General features: G+C 39.8%; 1 protein-coding gene across 1 annotated transcript; it reads left to right on the top strand.

Moving 5' to 3' along the window:
* Positions 1-1,710: 1,710 nt before the first annotated feature.
* Positions 1,711-26,225, top strand: LOC101845168 (rab3 GTPase-activating protein non-catalytic subunit). Its single transcript, XM_013082234.2, has 24 exons — positions 1,711-2,262; positions 4,309-4,485; positions 5,417-5,501; positions 7,122-7,169; positions 8,072-8,147; positions 8,940-9,041; positions 9,726-9,825; positions 10,513-10,614; positions 12,330-12,478; positions 13,205-13,284; positions 13,893-13,976; positions 14,207-14,346; positions 15,082-15,209; positions 16,456-16,655; positions 17,523-17,605; positions 18,975-19,039; positions 19,397-19,487; positions 20,355-20,491; positions 20,887-21,175; positions 23,139-23,236; positions 23,811-23,907; positions 24,773-24,933; positions 25,658-25,936; positions 26,136-26,225. Exons 1-24 carry the CDS (start codon positions 2,121-2,123, stop codon positions 26,223-26,225), a joined length of 3,003 nt encoding a protein of 1,000 aa, XP_012937688.1. The 5' UTR covers positions 1,711-2,120.
* Positions 26,226-26,257: the final 32 nt, after the last annotated feature.

Here is a 26,257-nt window from a genome sequence, read left to right as displayed (position 1 = left end):
ATAATACTAACATTATACATCTGTAGTTACTTTAAAAAAATTAAAATTGAAAAAGATATGTTTTAGATAGAAAAACAAAAGAGCATGGTGCAGAAAAAGAGGTTTTGAAATTACAAAAACTTTTAATGTAATGTACACTATGAGAATGAGAGACTAAAGGATCAATCCAAAGAAATCTCTCTGAGATACCAGAACAAAGATAGATGTAGGGCCTGTGTAGCCTACCTCTTCTTAGAGATACCTACGGTCAGCACGAAATATATCTTTCAAAGAGAGATGTAAAGATCAGCACAAAGATTGAGATAGTTTTCAGAGAGATTTGATTTATCAATCAGCACAAAGTTATCTCTCAGAGAGACCTAAGGATCAACACATAGAAATTTCTCAGACTTCAGAGAGACCTGAGAATCAGCACAAAGGTATCTATTGGAGAAAGTAAAGTAAACACACAAAAAATATATCAGAGAGACCTAAGGCTCAGCACAAAGATACCTCTCAAGAGTGGTATCCATCCAGATCCTTGGAGATAGAAGACCAGAATGCCTCACTGTCTGTGGAGAGATATTGAGCGCAAGAGGTGGATATGGTAATGATTACAAATATATATTTTTTAATACCCCGTTGACTTACATGAAATATAATTTATATCATTTAGGAACTAGGCTTCTTTGACCCTGCATGTGTCATGGGCCGACCAGGGCTGAGTTGGATAGTCTTAAATAATTATATAACAACATCCCAGCAGATAGTAATGCATGATGATACCTCGATGAAATACTTTCCAAAGCTAGAATGGAATTAATGTCTTATTTCTGCAATGAGGATGAGCCTTCAGTATAAGACTAAGAGTAAGGGTTAGTGCATGTTTACTAGTTTGAAAAAACGACTTGTTTTGCTGCATTCCCAGGTAAATTGACAAGGGAGAAGGCCCACATGGCATATTGTATGACCGACTCTTAGTCTTAGGTCAGATTACCCCTATGCTCATTTTCAGAAGACTGCAAAAATACATACGACTTAATAAAGTACTTATAAAATAATAAAAGAAGCTCCAGCTGTCTATGTTTAAGTGCTGTTTTAGCTTTACCTTAAGAGTGACTGCTGCTTTTGAACTAGATCTAGTCTTTCCAGCAGCACTCGCCCGTCTATTCAAGTTCAAGAGATTGCCCCTTATTCCATCAATGCCTCCACCACATGCATTTTTTTCATTTATGATTTTCCCTGACCAGCTGGGAAGTTGTCTTTCATCTCCATAAATATTTAGCTTTTACTTTCACTCATTCCAGTTTGCTTTTTTAAAATCATCTCAACAAATCATGTATAGCGTCATTATAATATAGATAGATAGATAGATAGATAGATAGATAGATAGATAGATAGATAGATAGATAGATGGATGGATGGATGGATGGATAGATAGATAGAAGGAGAGAGAGAGAGAGGGGGGCAGGCATACAGTATACAGAGAAGTAACAATGAGACGGACGCAGACACAGAGAGAATAGAGATAGAGACATGCAAACAGACAGAGATATGGACAGGTGAATATATAGATAGATAGATAAATAGATAGATAGATAGATAGATAGATAGATAGATAGATGACCCAACAGATCGTATATATTGCAATTAATTAGTTCTTTTTATAAGGCGAAGAATGTGCTGGGCGAGCTTCCTGAGCTGAAGCGAAACAACTAACTTCCGGTTTCGTTGATGAACTGATTACGTCTTTATTTTTGTGTGTTTTCAACTAACGTTGAGTCAGAGTTGAGTGATGTTTGTTCAGCATTTGTTGCTTTCAACTTGCCATGGTCTTGCAACCATGGCAATGCTCTTCTAGCAATCCTCTTGATTTGGCTGTTTGATTGTCTTCTCTAGTGAAAGTCAAGGCTTTGCAACAACACTGCCACTGCTACTGAACTGATGAGACTTCATCAAAGAGTACTTCTTCTGAGTCAGTGACAGTGTTAGTGAGGGTGGCTAATAATAGCAGTAGATCTACTGTATTAATGAACTAGCGTTTTTGTAGTCTGCTGGGAGTAATTGTGGGCAACGGATCCACAAAAGTACGGTGGTACTCAGTTTTTGTTTGTTGTTGTGACCATTGTGAAACTCTCAGTATGTCGTGCCAGCTGTCTGCGATTTCAAAATTCCATGACATTTCTACAGTGAGAAATTTTTTCTTCCCTTCACCTTCCAAGGAAAGTACCCCAAACAGAGATGAGGGTGGTGAAGATTCAGTTTCAACATCTATGAACGAAGGTGTGTATTATGATGTTTACAACATGGAATTTGAAACTGCGGCTGGATCCAAGCAGATCGGGTCAGCGGGGCCTGTCAGTGCCAAGCATAGGCATAGGGTTCAGTTTGGGAATGGCATTGTTGAGCCATCCAATGGTAAGGTAATAGGGGGTGCCCACTAGCGAATGCGGATAGGGTCGGGTCATCGGGTCGGGTCGCTTTCTGGCAGTTTCAGTGCTCATTACAACACCACCCTTTAACCTACATATGCGACTACACAGAGGGCGTAAACCGGGCTACGATTGGCTGAACCTTTGACCTATGAATACATAAAATTTAGTAGATCTAGGCCTACGGTACTCTTGGACTTCCTGCACTCCCTCTCTCTGTCTCCCTCTGTGTGTGTGTGTGTGTGTGTGGGTGAGTGCTTGCTTGCTTTCTTGCTTTAAAGTGTCTCTGTCCTTTCTTGTTTATTTCTCACTTCCCATAATAATATTCAGAGACCTAGATCTAGCCGCTACTAGTACTAGGTCTCTGCATATATCTCTCAACTTATCTCTCTCACTCCCTGTCACTCTCATTACCCTCCTTCTGTAATGCTCCTCCTCCTTCTTCTATATTCGTCTTCTTCTTCCTCTAGGCCTATGAGTGCTCCAAACCTGCTGTGAGAAGTGAGAAGATGGTCAAAGGCGTGAGACCGAAACCGGGAATTCCTAGAGTACCGTAAGCCTGGCATACACTCATGGGTCAAAATGGACATGTGACTGAGCCTTGTTGTGATTGGCTGCAAACCACCCGATCGCGCGTTTCGCAGGCCTGAAAACAAAAAAATTTACATGTTTGTTTTTGTAGGTCACCAACCGAGTCGATCGGTTTGTGCCACGATGGTTTCTTTGCGCCCTCAATTTGGCTAGCACCGACCCGACTCGATCGCATATGTGGGCACCCCCTATAAGATTGAACTTAGGTGGACCCAACACTGAATGAAGCCAGGACTACTTTTGAGCCTCGCTGTGCAATGCTATACAATGGTCCGCTCTTATATTATTGTTTTGTATTTATGTATATGTATGTTTTTAAAAATTATTGTTTTTGCCAGGGGGGCAAGCCCCCTCTGAAATCCCCCCACTAACCGGGGGGCAAGCCCCCCTGAAACCCCCCCCACTGTTGTTATAAATGGCTAGTGCGCATTAATACATGTAACGCGCTCATATGACCTTAGCAGTTGCGAGCGCCGTAAAACCCTATACTACATACAAACATGGTGGGTCCACCAAAGTTAAATCGGACCAACCGTAAGTTTAAGATTTACATGTGGAGTTAAATCTGTGCTGTGCTCGACTGTACAGAGCTTAAATTAAGAAATACTAACATTGCAAGTTCCAAATCATGGAGCATACACATACACAATTAAGTAATTAAGGGTCATCATTATGTACCACTTTGGTATAAATGTTACTGTTAGATGCGTTCTGTCGATTTGCGTGATCGGTGGATTGCGCAACGCTTTTTGTGGATCCATAGAATCCGCGCAAATTGACAGAACGCGTCAAACATAAATAAATACTAATTATTATAATTAAGTCCAGCTGTGGTGTGGGTGGCCCTTGTTTGCATCCTCAAAAATACCATTTTTTAAAAACTTGCATTTTTTGTTTTTCAAGGCTTTGATTGTCTCTTCCTGTTTGAGATAGACATTAAATTTATAACTTGTGCCTTTAAATGAATCACATTATAATATTGATGGGGGTGGAAATTCCTTACAATACGTTTCACAAAATTAAAAAAAACTGTTAGGAAACAGATTATAATTGATTTTTTGGGGGGTATTTGCAGCTTGGTGAAGTTGCATTTTTTAAAATACTGATTAAAATTAGACATTAGATGATGAAACTAAGAAAACACTTCTGCTTAGCACTTAAGTAGTCTTCAGAAAGCCCAATTTGACCCCAAGTACATCTATTTTGACCTTTGGTTTTAAACTTTTAACTGTATCTCTTGTAACTTCGTGAGAACTATGGTGACATTTTGTGTTGATCTAAATCAGATCATGTTTTTTTGTTTCAGACTGGAATGCAGCTTGGGGTTTTGATGATGAAAAAGTTATGGTCCAAGAGGCTGAGGTTGGAGATGGCAGTTGTGAACATGATCACAACAAATGGCTCCAGAGCTGCCTTGTTTCCTTGTCCCCGACCAATGACGTTTTGGCTATTGCTCACGGCAGTAAAATTTGCATTATGACGCGTGAGTAGTGTGGTTAAGATGAAAAATTCTTCATTAGTTGAAAATGTCTACAAATGTGCTTTGGATAAAGGGAAATTTTTAAAATTTTGATTTCAAAGACAGGAAATGAAAGCATTTATGGGCCCTTGTGTCCTAAATCCTTTTTCACAGTGTCTGTGGTGTAGCCATTAGGCATTTGCAGAAGACGTGAGTTGGATTCCTATGTGGTGAACATTTTTACTATCTGTGTCTTTCTGCAGGGTTGTTGTATCTCTCTCAGCCCGGTTTTTGAAACAGTTCACCTTTTAAATAATCTAAATGTGCTGATGGAGAAGTAAGATCTGATCTACAATTCCTGCTTACAATGACAAAGGGCCTCATCATTTCACAACTGACACTTGTTTTTTTTTTAAATTCTATAAATGAAAATGACATAATCTGGAAAATAAAATAATAATAATAATAATGAAGATCATTTCTATAGCGCCCACTCCCGTGTGAACACAGCTCTAGGCGATTTACATAAATGCATGTACGAACAATATTCACGCACACACACACACATGCACACACACACACACACACATTGCACACACACATGTGCACACACATGCATGCCAAACACACACACACACACACACACACACACACACACACACACACACACACACACACACTCACATACACACACACACACAATCTACTTGCTTATCACACGCGCACACTTACACATCGTTACGAAATGAGCACATACAAAAAAAACAAATACATAATAAATTAATATACACAGTGCAATTATTGTAAAATACATAAATGGATACATAGTCATTTACTGTACTGAATATACTGACATAATCTCTTCAATTTGACCACAGTGAAAGTCTAACTATTTGCCATATGCCTTTTATTTATTGTCATTTACAAAACATTTTGCTTTTCATATTTTCAACAGAAAAATGGGATGCAAAAAATAAAGGGGAGGAAATTGACACTCGCTTGATGCCAGTCTGGGAAACGAACCTTGGACTGGATGAAAAGTATGTCTGTGCAGCCTGTTCAAACTAAGTGGTATTGTGCATAAGTTAGTAATTTTGCTGTCTGTTGAACTAAAACTGTTTTTGTGGTGACTGAGTTTTCATCAGAGTTGTCATTGTCTAAAACAGTACACGGGAGCATCACCAGCATTTCTACCAGCATTTGTGGCGTCGGTGGCCTAGTGGTTAGGCTCTCGGACTCGCAATCGTAAGGTCGTGGGTTCAAATCCCGTCAAGGGCCCGACGTTGTGTCCTTGGGAAAGACACTTTACACGAATTTTCCTCACTTCACCCAGGTGGGAATGGGTACCCGGCTATAGACAGCGAAAGATCTTGTCTGTTTGTTAGTGTTTGAGCGCTTGATCGGCTGCTTGCACTGTATGCTTCCCGGGAAGCTGAGAATGTTTCGGAGTGTTCTATGGTCTGCTGGGGTAATAATATAGTGTAAAGTGCATAGAGCCTGCTGCTGAGCGGGGATATGCGCTATACAAATGCTATCTATTATTTATTATTACCCATATTGTGTTTGTTGAGTCGAAATTTCCTGAAGTTTGGCCACCAGTGAATGCAAACATTGGTCTTCTGCTTGTTTTCTGGTTTTCAATGATCACAGTTTGAATTACATTGGTGGTTTCTGCATGAAGAGATGTTTTGAAAATGGAGATTCTGTGTTTAAGAGGGTTGCGCTTGAGAAATGCAGGAATAGCAGAAGTTAATTAATTTCATAATCAATATCTAGTGAACTACAATATAGAGTTACATTATAGTTATATAGATGGGTTACTGATTGATCTACCAATATCCACCTCTCCCTTGGAAAAGGAATGGCCCTTTATGCAAGAATTGGGATTTTTATAACAGTTTGATTCTTTTAGTGGAGTTTCAGTGCCTTAGGCTATATATTGTGTTTAAGACTCCTTTTTGTTTTTGATTTTATGGTTATAAAAATTAGTTTTGACTCTTATGTTGTTTTGAACCTGGTAGACTTTTTGATTAAGAGATCATCCTGTTTACTCTTTGTCTTCTCTGTGTACCCCATTTTTCAACTTGACAGTTTCCAGGCTCCTTACCTGTGCATGATTTTTAGGCTAAGTTTAGTTAGGGTAGAGAACTTTCAATGAGGTAAGAACTTGCGTGAGAATGAAGGGATGGTGAAGACAGAAGTCAGACAAAGTTTGTCAAAGACATTTTGAAGAGTGACATGTTTTGCAGTTGATAAGTGTTGAGAATGAAGCAAGAAATTTAAGGCCTATGGTTCAGGTTGTAAGCAAGGTCATCTTTGGTCTCTGCTTTGATGAATAAAATCTTTCATGCTGCAGAACCTGCTCGTCAAGGGTGAGTTATAAGTGCAGCCTACATTTAGAGAACATGATGAGATGAGAGCTTGAAGTTATTTTTGTGTAAATAGATAGGACATTGACAAAAAGGACGAAAGTGCTGGATACAACCTTCAGCTTTCACAAAGAGATGTTTTGGCAGAATCTGAGTTTGGAAACTGAGCAAGCCATAATGGATGTTCAGTCCTTCGAACATCTGATCACAGATGTACCAGCAACAGAAAAAGACATGACACATCAATAGAAAGACATTCTTTACATCATTTTTCTTTTCTCTTTCTTTCAGGGAGACGATAACAGCAGTTTTGTGCTTGCCTTTGGCCTCACAAAAAAGGTATGATTTGAAAACAGTTGAAACATAGTCAGGGCTGTCTTTTATTTTTAAAACTCATTCCATTCAAGCAGGAATTTCATGTCAAAACTAGGCAAATTTTTGTCTGGCCCACAGACCTGTTGGGGTGCTCACTTTTAACCCTAATATTTTGTTTATATTTGGTCAAATGTATTCATATTACATACCAATATAAAGGAAAATGAAAAAAGATCCTGAAAGAAAAATTAATAAAAGTGAAATGAATAGTGGCAGAAAATTTACGAAAACACAGTAAAATGTAAAAGAAACGGCAAAACAAAAACTACTCTGCTATTGGTTTTGTGAAAAGTGGAACATTAATGGGAGAACCATGGATGGGTGTGTCTGATTAGATTTTTGAAAACCATAATTTCTGTACATTTATACACTTTGCACTAAATGTGTCATACATTGGTTTGATTGTTGTGACCTCTTCAATTACAATTTAATGAGTCCAATACAGTCCTTCTGTTTCCTCTTAAAAAAGAACCAAACTTTAGTAGATATTTGTGTGAAAAGGATCATGTGTGATAATTCAGGAATAATTTGCTAATGCAGATGTCTTCTCTTTCATAATTATGAAAGGTTGGTTGGTTCTATGGGGGGTCATGTTCTCTGTATTATAAGAATTACATGGTAATGAGAGGGTAAAGTTGATGCCGCTTTTAAGGTAAATGCAGAAAATGCTTCTTTGCACAACTCAGTAGAATTTCCTCATTAGAAACACTGCTTGTGGAAATTAAGTTTTTATTTTAGAGAAAATATTCTTGGACTATAGCCTTATTTACTTGCAAATCTTTATTATTCTCTGGTACATAAGTGATTCTTGTCTTAGTTTTCTGTTGTGTGTACGTTTTCCTCTCTCTCTCTCCTCATGTCCATAGGAGTACACAAGGTGGACCGGATTGGACGTGCATCATAGTTGGTTTCTCTTCGGGATACGTCAGAATGTATTCTCAAGTACGTTTTGTTGCTGTTCATCCCGCAGTCTTATGAGCTGTTGCCTTTAAGCCCAGCATTATGTGTTACGAAATGGAGGTTTCATTGGAAAAGTAGATCTCTTTTGTAGCAGAGGAAGCTGTCACAGTCGTTGAGTGGTTGCAAATTACGAGGGTCTGTGGTGTAATGATTAGGCTCTTTGCCATTGCATTTGAAAGATGTGGGTTTAATTCCCATGTGGGAAAGTATATTTTGTTGAGTATTTAATTGTTCCTGTCTGGATACTGCACCCCACTCAGCTAAGGCTAGGTCTGACAGGCAGGATTGAGGCAGTTTGCCACATAAATTATCTAAATTGTGTCAATGGTGATGTAAATCATTAACAACAAAAATCGTTTTTTCATTGCTGTGACATGTCCATCTGTGTTTGTGCTGTCAAGATAAAATGTTAGCTCAAAAGTTTTTAAGATCAGAACCACCTTTTCCCTTATTTAAGGAAAAACAACAGAACAAACTGTATCTCCTTAAACTGCCCCTATAGACCAATAGAAAAAGTAGCAGAGCACCAGTTTTGTAGAACACAAGTGAGTGCATACGTTCACACAGCAGTGAAGTGGTTAATAACTCTTCCACGAGGGGTTTATAATAACATAGTGTTCTATCATTTTATTATGTCATGCATGGTATAAAAATGTTATGAAAACCTGAATTTTGCAAGTGATTTATATTGTATTTATATGAGAGTTGAGTGTTTATTGATTTCACTCTTGTCTTTAATTTCAATTTTTTTTGGTTTTCTTACTCTTTTTTCAGACTGGAGTCTTGCTTTTGTCTCAGCTTCTCCATTTGGAAAAAGTGGAGAGGCTAAAGTGCCGGACGTATGCACCTCCTCGATTCCTTGGCATGGCGGAAACGGTAATTGATATTTGTTCCTTTTGTCACATTGCCCCATATTTCGATTGCATTTGCTTATTATGCTACAAGACTGGAGCACCAGTATCTTTGGTGTAATGGTTAGGCATTTTGCCTTTTCCTGCAGATGTATGCAAAATATTATGACCCAATCCAGTGTTAAAAGTGTATTTGCTCTCTTCTTTAAATTACAGAAAAATGATTTTTAAAAAACTCTGAGCACAATTTATACCTTTTAGTTAGCCAGGGTCTTCAGCCTGTTCTTTGGGTCCGATACCACAGAGATCAGTGCTCTGAATACAATAATCTAATACTATAACTTGGTACTTGTTAACCTTTTGATAGCTAACGCCTACTTTTACCTCCTTTGAGAGGCAAAAATTTTGTTCTGCCCACCTGCATATATTTCCATATATATTTCCTTTTGTATATAAAACTTGTGACTACAAGGGTGAGCCTCGCTGCTTACCAAAATTACCAAATCGCCTCTTGTGGGCAATATTGCCCAGGTTGGCAAGCGCTGCTTTAAATGCACTTAAGGAAGTTCACAGCCTCTTCTTACAGTGGCCGTATGTTCCCAGGCAGTTCTTTATGTCTATTCCCAGGCCTCTGTCTCTGTCTTTTCTCATGATTCTCAAAGCCAGTGTAGACTAATCTCTGGTTTATTGTATCTTTCTTTCTGAACAGCATGACGAGCTGCTCATTATGTATACCAAAGCCATTGTGTCTATTGATGGCTTTAGCCTGATCCAGACGCTTCGAGCTTGTCGCAATCAAGTTGCCAGAGGTAATAAGGAGAGCAGACTTGCGTTGCTTTACACACACTTGCTCACACTTTGGGGTTTATTTTAAACACTAGAGAAGGCTACTGATAAACCAGTCATCCAATAAACAAGTCTACATTGTATGTCCATAGTCTGTGACACCAGTCTACTTATTAATAAGTCTTCTAATAAGTCAGTCAAATGAAAAGTTAGTCTATTTGTTAAAAAGTTTATGAATAGACAAGTCTTGATTAACTGGACTACTGATAAGCCAGCTACTCATTAGTAGGTCTTTAATAAGTTGGATTCCAGACTGAGAAAAATCTAAACTGGAAATGTCCAAATATCCAAATATTTCTAAAAAGCCAGTACATTGTAGTATTGGTGCCTTCCATCACCTACTTCATCTGTGCTCCTCCTTCAAACTGGCTGAGATTATGGAGCTTTGTTCCCTATAAAGTGGGTGGTTGGAGGGCGTGTCACTTCTTTACTGTTCTTCTATCTTGCTTTTTTCAAAAACTGATTCATTATTATGTGGATGTACTTTTCTTTTTTCTCAAAAGTTCCCAATAGAAACAAGGTTTTTCATAATTGTGAGTTGATCAGTTTAAAAAAAAAGGCTGGTGGTTTTTGATAGGTAACCTTTTATGATGAACATGAGATATAACCTCTTATGAATTCTTTGCTAAGAGTTCTTGCTTTGTCTGCAGCGACTGCCAGTGGCACAGAGAATTTACTTCAGCCTCCACCATTGGCCTACAAGAAGTGGTCGCTTGGGGATCAGGAGCGGGTTGGAGATTATGTGGCTTGTGGTAAGAGGCTACTCTTCTCTTTCTCTTTTTTGACTGATTTTGACTAAACTGTTTTGGTTCTTCCTGACAGGGTTGCAAAATAATAATTCTTTCAAATGGAAGAAGCATAAATCTTATTTTGTTACATGACTAGTGTCTATTGTAATTTAGTCTAATACTATAGCTGATACTTATGAGGAAAGATAAGGGGTAAGAAAGAGAGTAAAAGGACAATAAACATATAATGTGCTTGGTATTCACACTCAAGACCTGTTAGAAATAAGTCTTTTTAGTTTTAGTAAAGTTTTATGGCACTCGCAACTGCATAAGGTCATATGTGCTCCAAGGGGTGGATGTCAACAGAGAAGTCCAAACAGAGAATCAGTCTTGTCTTACACTGCTCACCTCTCTAGCCTCAACAGCACAAAGTCTGCTTGGACTATCAGGGCACCCCAGAAATAGCAGTTCTGAAGAGAGTGACAAATATACAAAAGAACTAGAAGAAAATGACGATAGCAAGGATGAGGAAAGAAAAAGTAGCAGTTCCCCCTATGTTGTACCAGCACAGTATGAGCATGACATTGATAAATCAGCCCTATTAGTATTCTACTGTGCAGAACATGTTAATACCCCCCCCCCCCCCCTTTGGAAATGTTCTAAAGACACTTCAGTCAGTAACACTACCATGGGGGGGGGGGGGGGGGGGTAAGTCTTTGTTTGACTAATTTTTTCACCACATGGAAGTGTGTGATGTAATGTTTAGGATCTTCACCATTACCAGAATGAGTTCAATTCTTGTGTCGAGAACTATTTTATTGAGTATCGCTGCCTATCTGCTAGGTTGGTGTGTTGCTCTCTACCTGGGTTAGTCTTGGCTGGCAGGGTGGAAACAACCTGCCCCCTGAATAATTTCAGCTGTTCAGATGGTGAAGGATTACTTCTAAATGTCATTGCTGTTATGAGGCACTATGTAGTGGTTGTGGATTTGATTCCTGTTCTGAGATTGCTGTCAGTGAAATAAATAAATTTGAAGTTGGGGTACTTACAGACAAGAGGTGATTTTCTTATCTTTTTCCTACACAATGAATGTTATCCCTTTGAATGCTCAGTGGATGTAGCTTACGATGGTACGTAACGAGACGTTCACTCGTCTTCATGAGAATGTAAAGAAGTCCCTAAATATGTCAGTGACAATGTAATATTATTATGTCTTTAATACTATTTCTAGGGAGTGACATGTCTTATGCGCAAAGAGTTGGAGCAAAGACTGTTGAAAGAAATATTGTTTGTCGAACGAAGCAATGTTTTCAGCAGTGCTGGTGGTGAAGTTTAGGTTAATGCATACGTAAGTGACACTTTTTTAAAGAGTGAACCATTGTGCAGTGGACTGTTTTTGGTATAGCGTGACGTAAGAATGTATTAAATATATGACAAGAAAATAGAACCGTCAAATGTCATTTGTTCCTCGGTGAAATGTACTGCTTTGTGTTTAGTTTTGGTAGATATTTTGTCAATAGATCTCCATTCATCTAGGTTTTGTTTTTGTTCCTCTTTTGTAAAGATCAAAGCTGGGGGTTTGAGGGCACCACAGGCATGTCTCACTTCTTTACTACTGGTCTCTTGTTTATGTATGTCTTCTTTTTTTTTCAGATCTAATTATTTGTCATTGAGTTTATGAGCATCACTTTATGTGAAGAAGTAGATTAAAGATCAAAATTTTTGTTTTTCTTTTCCAGGCGTTGTGTGTGCCAACCCGTTTGACCAGCTAAAAGCTGCGTCCATGTTGGGAGGTATGAAGGCCGCGGTGAAGACGTCCCCTCCAGCCATGTCAGTGTTCTTGACCTCGGGCTCAGGCCCGTATGTCGGATTCTTTTACGCTATTGAGGTGCATAATCCAACGTTTTGCTGCCATTGTTGCTGTCTGAATGTTAAAATATTAATATTTAGAGAACCGGTGTCTGGTGTGTAATGGTTAGGATTTTTGCTGTTACAGAAGACGGAGTTCAATACCTGGTATGTGGAAGGGTTACAGTGGCGCTTTTTTTTGTGTGCACGTGGATCTAGAGGGTTAATATGGGCTGACAACCAGTCTCTCCCATTTCCTCCCCAGTCCATATGACTATGACACTAGGACTCCTGTGTGATGAGAATGGCAGGATTGACGTGACTTAAGTGGAACCAGCATAGGCAATTAGCTGTTACTTTGATGAGGTGTTCTTTTTCTCCTCAGAACTGGATATTGCTGTTGTTCCCAGCTTTTGAATATCCTCAAACTTGACATGATCATGTGTTAGGCAGAGAGTTTTATTGGATCTGGACTAGGCCCATTTTGCAAAAGTGAATGAATAGAGGAAGAATGATGTATTTTAAAAATGATACTCTTAATTTGATTCAATTTTTTTTATAGAGGGGAATATTTTATGTACATGCTTTTCACAATTATGAAGAAAGAGTGCTAATTGCATTACATTCACACCTGTACAGACATGCCGACTTCTCGCTCAGTGTTTTTTACTTGAAGTCTTAAGAAGTTGCAGTTCTGTTGTATTGTCCAGATACTCTTCTATTTAAAAAAAATCCTTTTAACCTAGACTGCTTCATTTTGTTTCAGGGTTTTGCCCAACCAATTCTGTCTGAAGTTGCCATAGCGATGGCAAACAAAATCAAGAGTGCACTGTTGTCTGCAGCCAGGTAATTTTTGAGTCGTAGGATTCCTTTCACAAATAGTTTGAAGGTGCCACAGGTCCTTCCTCTTTTCTCTCCCGTTGTTTTTATTTCTGTCCGTCTTGCCTTTCCCTTCACTAAATAATGGTCATTGTGTTATTCACTTCTCTTTATTCAAATGGATTGTTTTCAACCTGAAAGGCAAATTTTGTGCTCGGCAAATATTTACTTCTTCAGAAATACAAATTTCGTGTGGTTTAGAGAAGTGGAGAAATTTTGAAGTCGCTTGATTTCAGTTGCACATTCTAGTTTAGTGTATTTCTTGTGCCTCATACTATTCTTTTTCTGATGAAAAGGAAAAGGGGAGTGTTAGACTGTCGTAGAAAATGTTTTGTTAGGCTTAGTTTGCCTTGTGATTGTATGACATGAGAACATGAGATAGCGCGGGTTGTGGAGAAGTTTGAAGAGTTCAAAATGTATAATAATGGTTTGGCATAAAGGAACCCCTACTGATTGCTTGTATCAATACGAAGTTTCATTTTCTTGTGGTTTGCCTTAAAAAAAATTCTTATACATGTTTGTGAATATTGTTAAATTTGGGGCTTTAAAAAAAAAAAATGTACTTGATGTTTCAGTGGATGGCTTGGGTTTGGGGGCAAAGCAAAAGAAGAAAAAGAGAAACCTCCGAAGATTGAACCAGCCACCCCATTGCCTCTGAGGTAAGCTTATTGTTCTGTTGTGCATAGTTATTGGAATTTTTGTCTTGCTAGGGAAAGATGGAGAGTGAAGTGATTTGTGTAATGATTAATGGTGGTGAAAAGCTCTTTGAAAAATTAAATGGTCTTATTTTGGTAATTGTGTTGGGTTCTTGACATATTTTTTCTTCTTCTACTTTTATGGTAAAATTAGTCTCTATATTTTCTGGGGTCTTCTCTCCTTTTTTTTCTAGGTTTGGACTCCCAGACAAGCGTCGATGTGGAGAAATGATCATCCTGTCTCCCAACAACAATTTTGCTGCCACAACTGACAGCTTTGGTCGTATTATCTTGATAGATGTACAGCGAGGGATGGCGGTCCGTATGTGGAAAGGTATTTTTCCCTAACACCCACGTGTAGTGATAAAAACACTGATTGGAATTCTGCTTTTGGTTTCATGATCATAGCCAAAGCTGCTCTTCCTTTTCCACACTGCTTCTGTAACCCTGGCATGAACTGATGCTTGACTGTGATCTCTTTGAATGTGTTTTCAATCTAACATTTTTAAAGGCTCCTTTTTTTTTTGGACACATTCCTTTATTCTACATAAAGGTGTACAGATCTCTAATAAAGTGAGACAAACTGGATGGTTTGTCCAAATACTCGTGCTAAAGGATATGGGTATTCAAGTAGATTTGAAAAATTTCTGTATTATCTAGATTTAGGTTTCGAGAAGCTAAATTCTCATTTGTCCCTTTATGGCACAGTAGCATATGCACTTGTTGATTCACTCATGGATATTGTTAAAACAGATACATAGATACCAATATTCATGACATATCTTTGCATGTTCCCAAGTCCATGTTTTGCAGAGATTTGACTTCTTGTCTTAGCTGAGGTTTTAGGAAATCCTGTGGGTACTTGGAAATGATTTGCGTTTGAGCATTTGCTTGCTCAGTGTGTTTCATTCTTATCGAAAACAGTTAACCTGTCCAGCTCTTTGGATATATATTTAGTAGAAGTCACTAAAGTAGGCTCCAATGAGGTATAAAGCAGGGATTAGGAGAGGTTGGCTTCTTTATCACAAAGATACCAGCTTGGGCTCAAGATGAAATGTCAATGTTGCAGGTTACAGAGATGCCCAGTTGGGATGGATTGAAGTGAAAGAAGAGAGTGTTGAACCGGGCAAGAACAATGACCACTACAGGCTGGCTCAGTTCCTCATCATCTACGCCCCTCGCAGAGGAATCCTTGAGGTAACTGTGTGGCAACTGTGGAAAAGTAGTTAGTGACCCAACCCTCCCCTCTAGCTCACTGGTTTGACAACTCTTCCAGGGAAGACAGACTTGCAATCAGGGCAGGAATTTTTAAGACTGCTGGTGTACTATGCATTGTGACCCTGCGGTGTTGAATTCATGAATGTGTTTCTGATACCACTACGACTCCCTATTTTTATGTGAATGACTTCAAGGAAACTTGAGTTATATGTATACAATAGAACACGGCTATAGCGGGACATTTTGTTTCAGAAAAAAAATCCCTCTGTAAGCGAGTTCCAGCTATAGGAATGCAATGGGGAAATTACCGAAAAACTTCTAAAAATCCACTTGAATACCTCCCTTCCATATCAATAAAATTTGCGCTTTTGATTAGTCTTCTTTTTCTTATCAACCTCGTTGATTATCTCAGCTTTTAATTCGAGTGAGAATCATTCCCTTTTGTCATTGTTGGAAGCCATCATTTACTCGGTTTCGTTGCTTGTGCTGTCTATTGTACCGGAAGAACAACTGTTGAACTGGTGCAGTGGATGTGTGCGCATGCTTATTACCGTCTATAATTGCAATTCAATGAATCAGGAATCACACACTACATGCTCTCCTCTTCTTTAACTTTTACTTTTTGGCCTAGGGCTAGGGCTAGGGCTGTGGCCTATACCCTCTCATCCTGAGCCTCTAACTAAGCTAAGGCATATCACTTTTGGAGTGGCTCGTGTAATGCGTCTCTCTGCCGCCTGCCCCACCTCACTCATCACTGGACTGGCCATTCACAACGCGGCACCGCTGACTGCCTGTTTGGAGCCCGCCTACAGCCCCCCAACCCCCTACCCCCTAGCTAGAGCTCGCTCGATCTCTCCTGCTGTATCCGAGTTTGGGCCTTTCCTTGCCCCACCAAACCCGAGCACAGGTAATTGAGTTTACATAGAGACAAAAAAGGGGGATTTCGGTAAGGTCCCGCTGTAGCGGGTGCCACTATAGTCGTGTTCTACTGTATTTGCTTTGTCTGGAAGAGTGACTACCTAATTTAAAAACATTTCTTACCTCTCTGCTCCACGTCGTGCAGTTAAAAAATGGCCCGAGCAGGAATGTTCACTTCATAAGCGCAATCTATTTTTGTACTTGTTATTAGTATTGTTGTATTATTATTATTATTATTGTTTGGTCAGGTCAAGGAACCCAAATTGTGTTGACTAGGGTGTAAAACTCAAAAATGCTTTATTTGCAGGTGTGGCTGGCTGCTCATGGGCCTCGTGTTGCAGCCTTCAATGTGAGCAAGTCGTGTAGACTGGTCTGCCCCTGCTACGGCATGATGGGCCTGAACAACGTCACGTGTAGAGGTGTCCGCTCCAGGGTGTTCCAGTGTGCTCTTATTGACCCTGATGGAGTCATCAAGACCATCGATATTCCATTCCACCTGGCCTTGAGGTATGTTGACTGTCTCAGCTGGATGGTAGCCACTCTTGTGGGGTTTGCTCTGTTTCTTAAGTTATTTCTATTCCATTGTGTTCATGGAACCATAGGCCTATACTGCGTCTCAAGTTGATTGAATTCAATGTTTAAAAAAATAAATAAGATACTGCTGAATTAATCCCTTAGTGCCCCAAGTGGTAATTTGGATTACAGTGATGAACTTAAAACATACATGATAAAGACATAAGTACAATATGTTATTGATTCTGCATCAGTGACAATATCACACCAACACTGGCAATCTGCACAGCTGTGCTGGTCACCAGTGTCAATGAGATGTGTATGAAATATGTAGATTTGTATAGGACAGGCTATAAGATTCCATGTAAGGCTCCATACACACTTAAAAATTCATACATTTTTTAAAGCTAGTCACATAATTGCGAATATGAAAACGAGGCAATTTTCACCCGTCTGTCTTGCAAATGGGGGCAGTTCTGTTTTGGTTCGTCGTCTATCTTTGCAGGTTTCAGGCATCTAAGCACATTTCAGGTGAAACTACATTTCACCTACTGTAAATTGCATGCTAAATATACATTTAGGTCCAATTAATTGTCCTCAAAATGACGTTTAGAATTGTCCAAACAATTAGAATTTTCTTTGAAAAGATTGTCCCTGTAGACATGACATTGCTTGGTTTGCTGTGCCAGGATTGCATTTTTGTGTGTGGAGAAAAGCTTAGTTCAGTCTGCATTTTGAAGTCTTGAGATCTAGCATTCTTCGGTGAAAGGAAGTGGGAAATATTACAAAGGTGAAAAAAGTTTGTGGATATTACATACTAATACATATCTGGTGTTTGCTTGTTTTTTTCCCCCTCATCAGTGACAAAAGCAGCAAGAGAGCAAGGGACCTGCACTTGCTAAAGAAACTCAAGACTTTCCTGAAGGAGTCCTCCGAGGACAGAGGTACGGGATACGCTTACCTTTCCATGACTCTACTTTTATCTAGCTCTCTTGTTTTTCTGTGCACAATGTGCTCACTGTTATGTAGTTTTGGTGACTTTGCCAAGTGTGGGGATGCTTTTCTTAACCCTGCTAACACTGCTGGAGGTCACGGGTAGATGTACTGTCTTTGTGCTGCATGGACTGATGGCAGTATTAGGGAACTGGTCACAGTGCAAAGGCAATATGGTGAAGGGGGTCTCCTTTGTCTATCGACAGCAACACTGAAGAGAAGTTTTATGGGAAGAGATGCCTGGGATTCTCTTGGGAAGCTACTCATAAACTCGTATACAGTGCACTGGTTCAGCTGTTGTGCTGTCAGCACCATTTCTCCACCACCTCGGCGTACCTTGCACTCGGCATTGCTGTTATTTACAGTCATTATAAAAATCCAGAAAACCCTTGTTATCTGTAATTCAACTTATGTGTACTGCATGGTTGGCGGGTCCTGTGGTGTGGTTTGCTTCTTCTTTCCTATCAAACATCTATCGTCCTTATCTCTCCTCCTTTTTTTGTGAATGTTATGCTCTTGTAACACGTAATTTATTCTTCGGCACTTATATATATGACCTTATTGTGTTGCAAGTGCCGTAAAACTCTTACTAAAACTGAACTCTTTCTTTTGTACTTAGTTTGGTGTTCATTTTATGCAAATAGGTTAAACTGGAGTTGAGTTACAGGTAATTTGTGATAGATGTGTCTACCAAAAAGCTAGGTTACAAAACTGACTGCTTAAAGATGGTAAAACCCTCCATATCCAAAGAGTTTATATGACCTTCACTAATTTGTCAAAGAATGCTTGTGATAGAAGTCATTTATCTTGAGCGTCTTGGTTAAAAAAATACGTTTCTTGTTTGATAAATGGTTTTGTGCAGGGGTTTTTCATTCTGTGGCCCATTTACATAGATCTATGATTATAGCATGAATAGGGTTGAAGTAATCTTTGTACTGGGAATGTTGTCTTGTCCACAAGTTTTGGGAATTGTTTGCTTTGTATGAAGAAAATGTGGTGACTGACATGAAAATAACTTGAAAATGGGCTGTCAAAGATAATTTGTCAAGATGGTAAAAATGGCAGATGCATTTATGGTTACGATGGCAACTAAAGGCTCCTCACAGAAAATATCCTTGTGTTGATGCTGTTGATAACAATGACGTAATAAAATCATTGGAGTCGTTCTGTTTTCTATTCAAATAGGATTTGGCCGTCGGAGTCATAGATAGCCATGTGAAGTATAATCAGTGTATACTTTTTATGCTGATTTTTCATGATTTATTTCTTAAAGTCCAAGCAATGTACTGTAATTCTGATGTTTTTATTTTCTTATTTCAGAAGGACTCCAGGAGACAATTATAGAGCTGCTGCTTGATCTGAAAGTGTCCAGCATTGCTCACCAGGTTTGTCTGTTTCCCAATTGAGCAAATCTTCTTGTGTGTTTCAGTGGATTGGAGGAGGGAGAGGGGAGGGTTGTGTGACTTCCTGTTTGGTCTACTTTTTTTTTCTTCAATTGTTTAAACCTGCAAATTGTAGTTGTATGGCTTTTGCAGGTCTAATGAGTAGCGTATAATGTGATGCCCTGACCCCTTTATTGTTTTGTGTGTTGGTGGTTGTTGGGCACTCAGGTTTGTCAAACTCTCTTAGTATTTGTTTTGTTTAGTTATTTTCCTTATCTGATCCCAACAAAATGTGTCTTGACAACTCCTCTCGTCTTTTAGATCACAACCATTCACCCCCCCCTCTCTTTTTGATCACAGGCTATTGAAAGAGTTCTCAGTACCAGATATCTACCTGTGAAGGTCATGCAAAACATTGTGAGGGCTTCTATCAAGAGGTTGGAAGCAAGAGGTAAGCCCTTGTAATGCCTGGGGAAAGGAAGGCATAAATTGTAGAAGCTATGTAAACTCCGTTCTGTGCTGTCTCAGGGAGTGCCACAAACCTGGAGTTGGACAGATTTCTCCTGGTTTGGCCCCATCTGTTGGTCCTGCTTTCTGCTTTTGTTATTCCAGTCTGTTCCATGGGATATTTTGTTTCTATCTCATTGAAATTTAAAGTCACCAACACCTGTGCAAATTATTTGAAAGATCATGTAACTGCCTGATTGTTCACTCCCTGATTTGGGATACTATAAAGATATCCTTTAAAATGCTGATGGCAACATTTTTACAGTCTGTATGCAATGAGCAGGAGCAAAGATTGTTATGAAAGTACTTCTTGATAAGAAATGGAACATTTCTATTATCACCCAGGTTATGACTACTACAAAAATATGTTTTGATTTTTGAGGATTGAAACAATTAAAAAAAACTTTTTATCTCCGGCAAGCCACTCCCAGCGGCTCACGGTCGGAACCTCTGTGCTGGTGAGCTGCTAACAGCGGCTCGGGCACATTCCTTTACGGCGACTTCGACATCAAATTACTTTTCGGCAATTGTGACAGGTCTCTTACACCGGAAGTTCATTCATTAGATGAAGAAGAAAACAAAATAAGTTTGCTAGTTTCGATTTAATGACCCATTTAATGATGTTTTGGTCATTTTTAGATTTAGCACCCAGAAAGGGTCCCGGCGTAGTGTGTTTACCCCCCTCTGAGATAAAGAGTTAACGAGAGTAAACCAATCTTGTAGTTTACTATTTTAGCCATGTGTATGATTATTTTTATTGTTCACTTAGTTGATCACCTCAGTGCAATGACAATATTTCTCATTGTTCTAGGAGATGAGACTCTGGACCTGGACAGCCGCATGATGCTCAAATTCTGCAAAGCCCAGCGGTCGCTCTTGGCTTTGTACGCCTCTGTGCAGAAGCTCAATTCTGGCCAGATAGAGGAGAACAGACTGTCAGCATCTGAGGTTTGCTTCTTGAATTTTACATTTATAATGTCACAAAATAATAAACTTAAAAAAAAAACCCAACTCCACTTTTATATCTCAGTGAAATAAATATTAAGTGAACTCAAATTTTCTAAAATCTGTGTTAGGAAGTTTTGTTACAATTGAGAGGTACATACATACAATAGTTTATCAACATTCCTTTGAGCCCTGGTTCCCTGAGCCTATGGGACTGATGCACTTGAATTATCTTGGGTCAGCTGCTAGATATACACCACCACACTCTGAGGTGTGTATTTTATGCATAGAAGGGTAAAGATAACATTCATTCAGGTGTTCGCTCGGGTACATAGGATTAATGCCTCTCCTATTATTTCACTTATTTGGGTCAATGACTTTCTTTATTGATCTTCTAGATTCTGACTGATGTCCTGCGCAATTCTTCAAGGGAAGCAGCGATGGTCCTCAAAACTCTGCTTAGACTCGACGCTCTGACCACTCCCCCCAGCCCAGAGCGGCAGCCATCTCGGGTTACTTTCAATGATGACCGACAGCCTATTGCAGCCACTTCCTTCCTTCATGCGTTCTCCTACCGTTCTTTGTTCAGTACTGAGGAGGACCCTGCATCTGCCTCTCCTCCGTCTGGGAAATTGACACAAATCACCATCAGTAAAGAAGCTACCGAAGAGAGGAGACTGGCTTTAGGTAAAGACTGTGTTACCACTTTGCCATCACAAGGCTCATATAGTAAAAACTCTTGCCATCAAAGGGAAAGGCATTTTGGGGAAAATCCAAAGAAACTGGGTGGTAACCATCTCTGATCGGCGAGATGAGGCGGCAAAGTGCTAAGAAATGATTTATAATAATAATTATAAAAATAATAATAGTAATAATGATGATAATAGTAGAGTTGGGGTGAGCGGACGGACGGGTTCGTTACTCGCGGACTCAGTCAGAGCGAGCGGGTAACGGACGGCCATGAGAGCGAACTGCGAACCTCAAGACAGTTAGTTTTTTGGGTCCACTCCACAATTTGACTCTCCCAGCGAGCGGACTGTGGACCTCAAGCCTCAAGTCAGTTAGTTTTTTGGGTCCGCTCCACAATTTTATTCACTGGGCGGGCGGGCAAACGGACGAACTCTAGCAGACGAGATACCCGACGCGAGGTTAGGTCCATCGTCTATTGTTTGTTAATTAGTCCTAATGTTTCAAACCACTAGCGGTGCCACAGGGAGTGAGAGAGGCTGGTGACGTAGTACTATGTGTGTAACCTTTCACCTCGTGCGTGGGTCACAGTGTGTACGTTCCAATTATCGCAAAGGCCGGGGGAGAAATTTCCGCCATGAACGCCTAGCTACAATGTGAGGCAGGAGGGGGATTTTAAAATTAATTTGGGGGGGGAGGGGCTGTAAGTTGTATGCAATGGAAGGAGTCGCTCCCGTCCGTCCGTCCGCCCGCTCGAATGCATGGAGTCTCTCCCTCCGCCCGCCCGCCTGCTCGCTAAACGAACTGTTGTCTCTATCCGGTGTGTAGCGAGTAGCGAACTACTCTTCTCAAGCGGACGGTTCGTTACCCGTCCACTCGTTTGCGGGTAGTGCCAGTGAGTATTTCGTTACTCGCGGACGCTAATTTTGCGAGCCCGACCCAACACTAGATAATAGTAATAGTAATTATAATAATAGTGATAATAATAATACTGTTGATAATTTTAAAAATGTTCTAAAAGAATGGACAGTTACAGCAGGGGGGCTATTGAAGAGAGGAAAATGGTTTTAAGTGAAACTTATATGTTTCTTGTCAATTTCTGAAGGAAAGGATGTTTATTGTCTTTTTGGCTTATTGCTCACTTGACTTTGTTCGCACTGTAGATGGGTTAGTCTTTTCTATGAAGGCTCAATACAAGAAAATGCTAGAATTCTTGAACTCTCCTTAAGTGAAAATGGTTCTATAGTTCTCTTTTGTAGTTGCTTTTTATCTCATACCTGTCTCATTCCAAGCCATGTCATCTTGTCTCAAGTCATTTTGTCCCATCTGTTTCAATCGCATTCCATTTGATGTAATCTTATCCCGTAGTGTGAAGAAACCATTGACATAGATTACTCTTGATTAGTTTTGTCGAGCCCTGTTTTGTTATTAAAATACACAATTTATCATCCAAGTCGCTTTTTACAGGTGGGAGGTTTTTTATTCTCCTTTTAAAAAAATAGGAGTATCCTTGTATTGTAAAAGTCTTTGTTTCCCCTCTATGAGATGTGTACTTTGGAGACATCACAATGATACCGTGCCACAACAAACTGGTTTTTAGGTCATATTTGATAAAGAAGCCAGTGTGGTTTGTGTGTGCTTATCTCACTGGTCGATGTTATACAGGTGTGTTTGCTTGTTTTCTAAATGAGTCTCTATGACATGTCATGGTCTTTTTGTTTTCCACTCATACCTCTCACAAGTGTCTGGGTCAACAATAGAAACAGTTTGAACAAATACAGCAGTGACAACAGCAACTATAACACCAAAAACTACACTGACAGCAATGGCAACAAAAATGATAACAACTATGGCAATATAACTACTGTTACAACTATAGTAACAAAAACTGTAGCATCTTTAACAATGTCTGCAACAAAAATAATGACAACATCTACAGCAACAGCATCTTATGTCTCCTCAGCTGAGTTCTTGTTTGGAGGTTGTCTCCGTGGGACTTGCCAGGCCCCAGAGCTTGTTTCTGTCATCCAGGAGAGCGGCCTGCCCCCGGACCAGCTCATGGTAAGCTCTTGTCCCCAGCATCTATGTGTTTGAGTTGTGAGTTGATGAGGGTTTGTGTCTCCTAAATCGACCTCAAAGCTTGAAGGCATTTGACAGCAAATTAGTTATGTGCACTGCTGGCTGCAGTTTGATTGACTAATTGTAAATGTTTTGTCTTTATTGATGCAGCTAAGATGGCTTAAGATTCTCCTTGCGTACTGTTTTGTCTGATTCAGTTCCCTGCACAGGCTGAACTAGAAACTATTCAGTGCCGTGTAACCCTGAAATCACTCAAAGAAAATTGTACTCTGAATCAAAGAAAACAGTTTGTTTTGCAGGGGAGATATTACCATATCAACAATATATTGTGGATTGGCACTGAAAGAGCATATAATTACTCTTGTTGTACCAAGATTTGTATGTGGACTCTCCATATGTTCATCATTTGATTCAGATTCTTGTCTCTCTAATTTTCCATCAAATTGTTTTTGCCCCAACCCTTATCACTTCCACCATTTGTCCATTTGTCATTTATCCCCCAATGTGTATGTCATTTATTCCCGCTGTCGCTGCATCTTCTACTTCTCCATGACAGAACTTGTTGCTTCTCCACTGGCTCTCTGAGAGTGGCCGCAGTGTGTCCAGTCTGGGCAGTCTCTACGAGCTGGTCAAAAGCATCACAGCCATGACAGGTAAAGTGACCCTTTCATCAATGGAAGTTAAAAAGATTTCAGTCTACTTTTTAAAGATGATATAGCAAAGATTACCAGTTCACGTTGATATGTCTTGTCTATTGATGTAGTATCATGCATGTACGCTGGATGTACAATTCAAGGGCAACAACCACAGCATTTTTTCATAAACCTTCAGGGCTTTGTCATAAGCCCTCTGCTCTTCATTTTAAACTTGCAGCACTTTCTTTTATACTGGAAGTAGCTGAGGGTTGCAGGTGGTTGGAGAATGCCACTGGTAGGTCCTGTTTCTTTTCTTTCATTTTGTCTTTTCCTGTTTGTTTGTCTTACTGTTTCCCTGCACTAAATGTCTGTTATTGTGTCAGTGTGCTTCTCTTTACTCTAACTAAAGCTGCTGGTTGGAATAAAGGACATGCTTTATCACTGTTTGCTTTTTGAGACTGGTTTGAAAGCATTCTATTGGGTGGTTGACGGGTGCTCTGGTGTGGTTTCCTCTTTCTTTCCAATTCTACATCAATAGTCCTTATCTCTCCTCCTTTTTTGTGTTTGATACACTCTTGTAACACCTCTAATCTTCGGCCTTTATATTACCTTATTGTGTTGCAAGTGCCATAAAACTCTTAGTAAAAAAGAAAGCATTCCTTTACAGAATGACTACAAAAACACAAGAAGATAATTTTAGACTTTTGTTACATTTATTGTATCTAAGCTTCAAAGAATGGTCAAATGACGTTGAATATCCCTTTACTATTTATTATTACATGGGCAGTCTCTTTAATATTTCAAAACCTTCTCTCTTTCCTTTAAACAAAATAATGAAGGAAACAGGCAGTCTAATAGTGTGATTATGTGTTTTTGCCTACAGATGTCAATGAAGTTGTAGTTGACTCAAACGAGTTCTCAGCTTGGTGGACTCGTGTGCGAAACATGTGCAGTCAGTCTGTGAACTGCCGTGCTGCCTACCTGGCTGTTCTTGTGTGTAAAGCTGTGGCGGCTCATGCTTTGGGTGTCGTGCCAAAGGAAAAGGTAATCACTCTCTACACACTTGCTTTATGTGTCCATGACCATTTGTTAGTCCGTGGGTGGTTGGAGAGCGTAGATAACGTGAAATGGTAAAGCTGCTTGCTTACATGCCAAAAGTAGTAGGTTCACTTTTGTTTGTTGTGGCAAAGGAAAATGTAATCAATCAAAGATCCTCAACATTTTGCGTTCACTTGCCACAATAATAAGACGGTGAAAATTATCCGTTCCGGTCACTTGACACAGTTTTGCAACAGGCCCGAGAAGTCTGTTGCAGTCACTCTCCTGGCTGGGTGACCAGATGGGGTATTTTGTACTGCTGGCTGTGTGACTGCAAAGTGTGAACCGTTAGAGTCCTGGATGTGATGAAAGCAGCTGTGTTGTAGTGAGGGAAATTATTTATGTATTAATAACATTGTATTACGGATTTACCCACTGGGATAAATAAGAGTAGTATTTTTCCTTTTCTTTTTAATGCATGTTTCTATACAATGACCTTTGTCTTTAGTGTAATGGTCAGGTTTTTTATTGTTGCAAGCAAAAATATGAGTCTGAGTCCTGTGTCTGCTGAGTTCATGTGTTATACTCAGCTTTGGTTTGTCATGAAAGGCTAAGTAAAAGCATCCCCCACCCCCCTTTCTAAATGATCAAGATTATGTTTATGGAAGTGTAAAGCATCTACAGACAATCAGACTTTCTATATATTGGTGTCTCCTTCTGCTGTCACCAGGATCCGGATGCTGATTCTGCGAGCAGCACATCAGACGACAACGAGGCCGGAGACGGGACCAAATTGTCGTCGGATCTCAGCTTGGACAGCCAGGACTGGGAGACGGTGACGGTGGACATGGAGTCCTGGGAGGTGCTGCTCAAACAGTGCGAGGACGTGCTGGCCATCACCACACTTCTCAACATCCACACGGAAGAGGTGGCCGGGAGCGCGGGGAGCGAGCAGATCACTGTGTCTGTGAGCAAGCTTCTGCAGAGTGGCAAAGGTACATGGGGTGGGGTGAGGGGGGGGGGGTTATTTGTATGTGTCTCATGGGATTTAGACCCCCATTTTTAGTATTCCAAGTGTTGGTTGTTGTTGGGGTTGTTTGAGAGTTCAAAAGAAACTCCTATTTGCACTAAAACGTTTCAAGATTTGTAATGAAATATATCCTATTGGCCACCCATTATTGACAAGAAAAAATGTCCACCAAAGACAGGTGCACGGAGGTCCAACACATTGTCATGACAATGAAACGAAATACACAAGAGAGGAAATGGGAAGTAACCATGTCTTCAATTACGTCTGATTGTCTTATATAGTGGTGTTCAAAAGAAACTT

This window comes from Aplysia californica, unplaced genomic scaffold (genome assembly GCF_000002075.1).
Source record: "Aplysia californica isolate F4 #8 unplaced genomic scaffold, AplCal3.0 scaffold00165, whole genome shotgun sequence".
Taxonomy (NCBI): domain Eukaryota; kingdom Metazoa; phylum Mollusca; class Gastropoda; order Aplysiida; family Aplysiidae; genus Aplysia; species Aplysia californica.
The sequence above is the reverse complement of the archived record's forward strand: the minus strand, read 5'-3'. Positions and strand labels throughout refer to the sequence as shown.

Coding starts and splice junctions, on each gene's coding strand:
- LOC101845168 (XM_013082234.2), top strand. CDS start 2,121: ATGTCGTGCCAGCTGTCTGCGATTTCAAAATTCCATGACATTTCTACA. Junction 7,170..8,071: donor CCTTTGGCCTCACAAAAAAG/GTATGATTTGAA, acceptor TCATGTCCATAG/GAGTACACAAGGTGGACCGG. Junction 10,615..12,329: donor TGGAGATTATGTGGCTTGTG/GTAAGAGGCTAC, acceptor TTTCTTTTCCAG/GCGTTGTGTGTGCCAACCCG.